Source organism: Pygoscelis adeliae, unplaced genomic scaffold, assembly GCF_000699105.1.
Source record: "Pygoscelis adeliae isolate BGI_AS28 unplaced genomic scaffold, ASM69910v1 Scaffold111, whole genome shotgun sequence".
Taxonomy (NCBI): Eukaryota; Metazoa; Chordata; class Aves; order Sphenisciformes; family Spheniscidae; genus Pygoscelis; species Pygoscelis adeliae.
In genome coordinates, this window is record NW_008824542.1 from 4,085,424 (window position 1) to 4,093,825 (window position 8,402).

The 8,402-nt window shown below is 39.4% G+C and overlaps 1 protein-coding gene across 2 annotated transcripts in view; it reads left to right on the top strand.

The window, feature by feature from the left end:
* The window catches only part of CSMD3 (CUB and Sushi multiple domains 3), an 803,119-nt gene that overhangs the window by 650,463 nt on the left and 144,254 nt on the right, over positions 1-8,402 (top strand). For both annotated transcript variants that reach the window (XM_009321682.1, XM_009321683.1), the window contains 2 exons: positions 2,447-2,543; positions 4,558-4,662. In XM_009321682.1, coding sequence (XP_009319957.1) covers positions 2,447-2,543; positions 4,558-4,662 — 202 coding nt within the window. The remainder of the gene's footprint in view (positions 1-2,446; positions 2,544-4,557; positions 4,663-8,402) is intronic.

The following is an 8,402-nucleotide window of genomic DNA, read 5'->3' on the forward strand; positions in this document are numbered from 1 at the left end:
TGTTTAATATTGTCACTGAAGCAGGACAGTCATGAATTGTGATATTCATGCTTGATCATTTGAATCCTGTCTGATTTTCAGGGCTAGGTCTGAGGAAGATAAAGTCCCTGATATAGTAAGCTGAATACAGCTGATATAGGGTCAGTAGGACAGAGTATACATCAGAAATCATCATACTGTTTTTACTGAACTATTTTTCACAACTGAGCTTAGCTTTATATCTACTAATGACATAAAAAATGGCATTAGAATTGTTTTGGTTTTGTTTTTTTCACTTCATAGGAAAGAAAAAAACTGAATATACTTATATAAAAATGTAATTATTACTGTGAAAATCAGCTACTTGAGGCAACATTTGTAAAATTGGGTGACTGATTTTGTCAAACCTGAGAATGCATGCAAATGCGGATATTCAAGATACTGTGATAGCTATTGCTTTTGTGTTTATGCAAATACATAAAAAATCTGGACATTTTTCCGGACAAATATTTATTCCCTTGAAGTAACAAAGGCACTTTCCTAGCTTTAAAGGAGGTGAAAATAATATATCACCAATGCATATTCATCTGTGAAATGTGTAGATGGAATTTTAAACTATTTAGGTATAACAGTTATTGATGTGTATGATTACGTTGTTGAATTTGTTGAAACAGTGTGATCAGATGTAAATACTGAGCTGTCTCATATCAAATAGAAAAGCAGACATTTAAAAGTAGATTTAGGTAAATATGAAGAGTGTGTGCTAAAAGCCTGCCTTCAGGCACCTAACTTAAATACCTTATATCTATATATAAGGTATATATCTATATATATATATAGATATATATATACCTTCTATCTATATCTATACCTTAATCTACCATGGTTCCTTATAAAGTTAGGGTAGAAAGGCACCCAGGGTAGATAATTCAAAACATCTAATAAAGACTCTGGCTCTGAATCACTGCCTGAAGGTATGTCTGTCTATTTATTGTCTACATGGGGAGGTTAGGGCAACTAGCATCAGTTGCACTAAAACAGATGTTTTAAATTAGGTGTTTTATGATGAACATAAAAACTGTAGTCAGCAGCAATCTAGCCCTGAAAACACATAAAAAGCATTAGATAATTTAAAATTTGTTCTGAACTTTTCCTAGGTGGCTGTACTTCCAATTCTGTATGTCTTCAGAAATATTCCTGACAGAGACAACACCCATAAGTTTCAACTAAATCCCTTGTGAACCAAAAAATAAACAGACAAGTCTTAAAGTTTTCTGAGAGACCACATCCAGTAGGCCTCCTGCAAGTATCTAAAACATGCTAACAGTCAGGGCCTCTGCATTACTTCATTTATAAATAAATAAATAAATAAATAAATAAATAAAATTCATCCTTTGGCTTTATTATCTGAACATTTCCTACGAAAAGTATAGTGTTTAAGACCTCCATTCAAGAAATAGGTAGCCAAACTGAACATTCCTTTTGCCTAGAAGAAGGTCCAAGTGATATATTTCACCTAGAAAAATAACTTCATTACCTAGTTGTACTGGAACCAATGCCTATTTCTTCTGTTGAAGTTATTCCATTTTGAAGAAAATAAAAGGAAGAATAAGTGAGGCAGAAGAACAGTAAAAGAAGCATAATTCTCTAACTTAGTGTCTAAGCTACCCCTTTTTGAGAGTGGTTGGGGTTTCATCCATGCTTCTGTCACTCTTTAAATGCTTTTCATTAAACAGTTATTTCACTAAAAAAAACACACCAGACCCCTCCAAAACAGGACCAGAAACCTGGCATTTCTCTACTTTGTGAGGCGTGTTTTCACTATATGTGAACAGGTATATCCTCCCTCTTGCAGTCTATCTGCTTACTGCTTTGCATCTCCTTATGAGTGGAAGGATGTTGTCACCTCTGGAAGGAATGAAGTTAATGTTCTGCCTTTTGCTTGTAGCATGCTAGTGACTGCTTCTCCTGAGGAGATGAGTCAATGATAAAGGTAACCAAGCACAGGAGGCTGCTCTTACCTGGAGGTAGAATTGAACATGGCAAGATAGACGAAGCAGCATGCATCACTGTGGGACTGTTTTTAGCCCCGGATAAACTAGTGAGAATCACAAAGAAACTGCAGTAATTGACAATACCATGTTTTGTCTTCCTCTCAATGTCCTTCCAATGAGGGAATCATATTCTATACCTAGATGATTTTCACGGCTGTGTGATTCGTCAGAGGTAATATGTGGTTGTCACTAAGGGTCATAGGATTTAGAAGTCTGAATTGGCAATTAAATACAAAAAATGTTGCAATGCGATTTTACTCACTTAATGATGATTTTCCATTCTCTTTGACAATGAGAAAAAAACACAACTTTCCATGACTGAAAGCAACAGAGGCTATAATTTACAGTTGTCTTTGTGTTTGAATACAGAGGGGAAGAAGTTTAGGTTCTTTACCTCACATTTTTCTTCATAGGTGCAAGTGGTGAGTTTTGCCACAGAACACAACTGGGATTCCCTAGACTTTTACGATGGTGCTGACAACAATGCTCCAAGGCTTGGAAGTTATTCAGGTGACTGAGAAGATTTTACAATAAGTGTTTCACAGATTCAACTCTTTACCGTAAACACACAGCTCTTTCTAGGTCTTTTGTATATGTGTGTGTGCATGTGTGTATGTTTTTTTCTCCTATAATCAACAACAGGTAGTATTCTTCATGTTTTAATCAGTCATCTCTTAGTGGACTTTTTCATAAAGCTGAATATTTGAAAATGTTAGAAATTAAATAACATTCAGAGGTTCCCAAACTAGATATCTATTAATCTAATTTTTTACCCACTCTTATAGCAGGGTCCAGAAACACAGACCTCACAATGGCATGCCTCTTGAAATTGTACATGACTAAAGGATGCATTCTTTATCCTTATTTTAGTTAAACGATGACAGTTCTGTTTGCCTAACTTATTGTTTTGTTTTGTTTTCCTTTATTCTACTTCATTCATGTGTATGGAATGAGATCACAGAAAATAAGATTGTTGTCTTGTCTTGTGCTGAAACACAACTAAATAATCAATCACATTTCTAAGAACAGCCCTACAAAATATTTTCAGAGCTGCTTGATATATTTGGCTGTTACATTTAAAATTATTCCAGTTACAGGATTTGCTCTTGCTTTTATGAAAACCCCGGTGGATTGTTCTCCTTTTGTGGACAAAAGCATGTAAAATTTGGGCATACACTTTGCTGGGTAAAAAACTGGCTGGCTGGTCGGGCCCAAAGAGTTGTGGAGAATGGAGTTAAATCCAGTTGGTGGCCAGTCACAAGTGGTGTTCCCCAGGGCTCAGTATTGGGGCCAGTTCTGCTTAATGTCTTTGTCAATGATCTGGACAAGAGGATCGAGTGCACCCTCAGTAAGTTTGCAGACGACACCAAGCTGGGCGGGAGTGTTGATCCGCTTGAGGGTAGGAAGGCTCTACAGAGGTATCTGGACAGGCTGGATCGATGGGCCGAGGCCAACTGTATGAGATTCAACAAGGCCAAGTGCTGGGTCACAACAATGCCATGCAAAGCTACAGGCCTGGGGAAGAGTAGCTAGAAAGCTGCCCAGCGGAAAAGGACCTGGGGGTGCTGGTCGACAGCCAGCTGAACATGAGCCAGCAGTGTGCCCAGGTGGCCAAGAAGGCCAGTAGCATCCTGGCCTGTATCAGAACTAGTGTGGCCAGCAGGAGCAGGGAAGTGATTGTGCCCCTGTACTCGGCCCTGGTGAGGCCGCACCTCGAATACTGTGTTCAGTTTTGGGCCCCTCACTACGAGAAGGACATTGGGGTGCTGGAGCGTGTCCAGAGAAGGGCAACGAGGCTGGTGAGGGGTCTGGAGAACAAGTCTTCTGAGGAGCGGCTGAGGGAACTGGGGTTGTTTAGCCTGGAGAAAAGGAGGCTCAGGGGAGACGGTATTGCCCTCTCTGACTACCTGGAAGGAGGTTGTAGCGAGGTGGGTGTTGGTCTCTTTTCCCAAGTAAGTAGCGATAGGACAAGAGGAAACAGCCTCAAGTTGTGCCAGAGGAGATTTAGATAGGATATTAGGAAAAATTTCTTCACCAAAAGCATTGTCAAGCATTGGAATAGGCTGCCCAGGGAAGTGGTTGAGGCACCGTCCCTGGAGGTATTTAAAAGACATGTAGATGTGGTGCTTAGGGACATGGTCTAGTGGTGGATTTGGCAGTGTTAGGTTAATGGTTGGACTTGATGATCTTAAAGGTCCGTTCCAACCTAAATGGTTCTATGATTCTATGATAATATAAATTTATATTAGACCCTGCTTCCCTGAGTGCCTACAGTTCATGTGTCTGATATTGTGTTGCATTGAAAATGTAATAAAACTTTTATAGGGACAGATATTTGGTATCATCCATGATGACAAAATATGGTTCAATTGGTTATGTGACCTCTCTCTCTCCCCCTCCCATCTTCTCTCCCCTCTATCCCCATTTCTCTTTTTCTCTCTTTTAATACACACACACACACACTTATGTATGTATTTAGTTCAGTTTCTGTGCATTTCAATAATATTTTGATTTCTTTTTTCAGGAACAACCATACCTCCACTTCTCAACAGCACATCAAATAATCTGTACCTAAATTTTCAGTCTGATATCAGTGTTTCAGCTGCTGGATTTCATCTTGAGTATACAGGTAATGCAGAAATGTTCAATTAATTAAGGGTGCTTGCTGGTTCCAGACATCCGGTGTACCTAAACTATATGAAAGAGGAATATTCAGTTCTATTGCACATAATGAGCTACATACTGTTACTTCAAAGTCATTGGTAAAATCCTCACTTAATTCCAAGGGAGCAAGATCAGGCCTGAAACCTGTACTGTAAGGACTGGGAAGTTTAGTTTGTCTTGCTTTCACCTTTAATTTGGTTTTGCTCTCTGGAAAGCTTTTCTGAACATACAGCAGCCAGGAGTAAATACAGATACGCTCATGTGACAATCCTAATACCAAGATATAACATATTTATATAATTGTTGCAGGCAAAACCAGCATACTGATTTGGGTGATTTCAATTTAACTTCTTTGCCAATTAACAATTAATTACTGATTTGAGTATTGAACAAAAATAATAACAAACAAACCATTAGGAAAAATCCCCTGCTTCCCTCCGGACACCTCCACACGCACACACACTTTTTTGTTCTCCAGTGCCCTTGCCTTGTACTACAGTCTGTCGCTTTGGTGAGGCAAGGGCAGTGCAGCAGATTAGGTCAGTGTCCTGTGGTTCCTGTGGTCCCTTTAGGGTCCCACCTCTCAGTGCCTGCTCGAGTGGACGCTCGGGCTCCAGCCCCTGCTCAGCCAGCTGCTTCGGCTGCTGCCTCTGCTCGGTCATGCTCTTCTCTCTGTCCTCCTCCAGTAAGGTCTCCTCTCTCCTCGTGCTCTGGCCTTGTTGTTCCTTTTCTTGGTGCTTACCACCTTTTCTTAAACGTTTTCACAGAGGCACATCTGAGTGGTTTAGAGGCACCACAAACTGCTTTGGTGGGTGCAGCTGTGTCCTGCCTGTTGGACCTGGCTGGAAATGGCTATGTCCGGCACAGTCTCCGGTCTCTTCCCACAGATGCCACCCCTGCAGCCCCACACCCCACCCACCCACCCCCAAAATCTAATTATGCACAACACAATATGTACTATATAGTATGGTTTTTTACATATGTATAGGACATGAAAATTAATCATTTACAGCGAAAATGAGAGACTAAATAAACTGAAAATAGCAGCTGTGCTTCTTAACTAGCTGACAAATGCTCACAGGTTGGTGAGAACACAGCAGAATTATTTCAAATGTTTTTACTATGGCTGAGTACCTCACCAGTGGAAAAGGCTATAATTATAAACATACTTTCTGTCTGAACAAGATTGCCTTAGCTGACTGACAGGAATTCTGGCACTCACTAATATTTTGTTGCAGATTTTTTTTTTTTTTTCTTCTCAGCTCTGCAGTTCCCTCTGCTCATATTGGTTCTGGTGTCTGATCTGCGCAATTGTGTCATGGTTATTTCTTGTCAGTTTTACAGTATGCAAATCCCATGCGCTACTTGTCTGATTAGCCAGTCGGAGAACACGGCCTTGCAAAATTGTTGCCTGATAGCTTGTCTATAACTAAACATTAATTACAGGTTAGAATTATCCTGCCATTTCCTTGAAATGCAGATAATGTCTCAGCTGCTTACAACTTCAGAGGGTAAAACACTGCAGGAAGTTATGAAAACAAAGTAAAATGAGACTGAATCCAGTGAAAGGGAAGATGTATCTGTGTATTCCTACGTGTCCAAATAACTGAAATATGTAGTATACTGCTGGTATACAACTTTCACCTCTAAATAAAGATAGAATTCACAGTATATCATTTAAAGTATTGGTCTGTGCCAAGAACAATAGCTATATATGTGTGTATGGATTTATGCAAGGGTGCATGTGTGAATCTGTACATATGTAATATGTTTTCTGCGTGAGTGTATGAACCCAAAATATATGCTGAAAATTTGCCATTCAGGAAAGAATACTGATGTCCCTCAGCAGATACCCAATTAACCAGTAGCTCAGTGAAATAGGCTGTTTTACAAGATTAGTGATTAATTAACTTTTCATGTGCAGGTGATAGCGATATATGATTAAAACATCATATAGACTTTGGGATGGAGTGAGGAAATTTCAAAACAATGTCTAAACCTGTAATCTTTACTGGAAACAAATGTAAACTTTAAGGGCAAAAATTTTGTAGCAAGTAAGGAATTGCAGTTGGAGAGTAAATTATGATGACTTCCGAATTAAGATTTTCTGTGATATGTGATATATTTTATAAAGATATGCACTAAAATAAACATAAATTATTGTGCATGTGTGGGAATTATTGAAGTAAAATCTATGGTATTCAAAGTACAGAATAGGATTAAGTGACCATAATAACTCTATAAAATCTGTGGAATACACAATCTGTAATTTGTTAATAAGAAAAATAAAATAGAAAATATTGTTAAGACTATTTTGAAGTTTAAAATAGAGGTACATTGTAACTAAACTCCTGTATTTCAAATTGCAAAATAATGAAATGATCTTGTAGAAAAAATGTGGAAAAATGTAAAACATAGGCATACCTGTTTGTTTACCACTCTCTGGCTCACACCACAGAACTAAAGCATGGTTTCAGAGCATGCAGTCTGGATTCCTGTCATGCAAAACTAAATAGGAGTGTGTACTTCAACACCTCAGGTAATGCCTTCAGCCACTAATGGACAATCAACCTATAGGACCAGATTAACTAAAGCTAATAATAATAAAACCCTTTAGTTTAGCACCTAGTGTGGATCTTGAGTCCTAGGCACCAGCTGTTTCAGTCCATAGCATAGATCCATGGCTATTACTCCCCACTACTCCCTAAGAAAGAAATAGTCTGTATTACCTGTGGATTAGAGGAAGATTTTATGGCTTTTTTTTTTTCATCTGTAGCTTAATTTTTTTTCAAGAAGAGGCTATGGAAAATTCTGCATTGGGCTGAATCATGAATTTGATACTGGAGATTAAGCTAAGGGACAATACTTTCTCATCATTGCTAGAAGGAAGACAACAGAAACTGTATCTTGTGTATCTTTTGGTTTTTTGTCTCTTGCAGCTTTATGCAACGGAGAGACAGGATTTTTTGTCAGGATTCCAGAACTCACAATACTGCTGTATATCTACTGAAATTTCTCCAGAAATGCATTGATCAGAACAGATTTCACTCTCCTCAGTTTTGCTGGTCATCTCTGACTCTCAGACAGTACTTCCTGCTCTAAAAGTTGTGATTATGTTTTTAGACATAGTTAGTAGATAGAAAGTAATGGCCACATCTTAATGCCAATGTTTCATAAATTTATTGCTGTCATGGTTTAACCTCAGTTGGCAACTGAGCACCATGCAGCCGCTCGCTCACTCCCCCCCCCAGTGGGATGGGGGAGAGAATCGGAAGGGTAAAAGTGAGAAAACTCATGGGTTGAGATAAAAAACAGTTTAATAGGTAGAGCAAAAGCCACGCACGCAAGCAAAGCAAAACAAAGGTAGTCTATGCCAAGGATGCACGGAGCGTCTGGGCCAGTCACAATGGGGTGCTTCTGCCACCCATTCCCAGTTAGACTTACTTCGGCTTCCAATACAGTTAGCTGTTGGGATCCCCCTGTCACCCCAGAAATACAGGTGGGTTCTGCCCCTTTACAGCTTGATGGCATTAGGGTACACTGTGCACCGGTGTCTACTAGAGCCTTATACTTCTGTGGGTCTGATGTGCCAGGCCACTGAATCCACACAGTCCAGTAAACTCGGTTGTCCCTTTCCTCCCCCTGGCTGGAGGCAGGACCCCTCTAATCCTCATCACAGTACTCATTTCTCACTTCTTGTACATA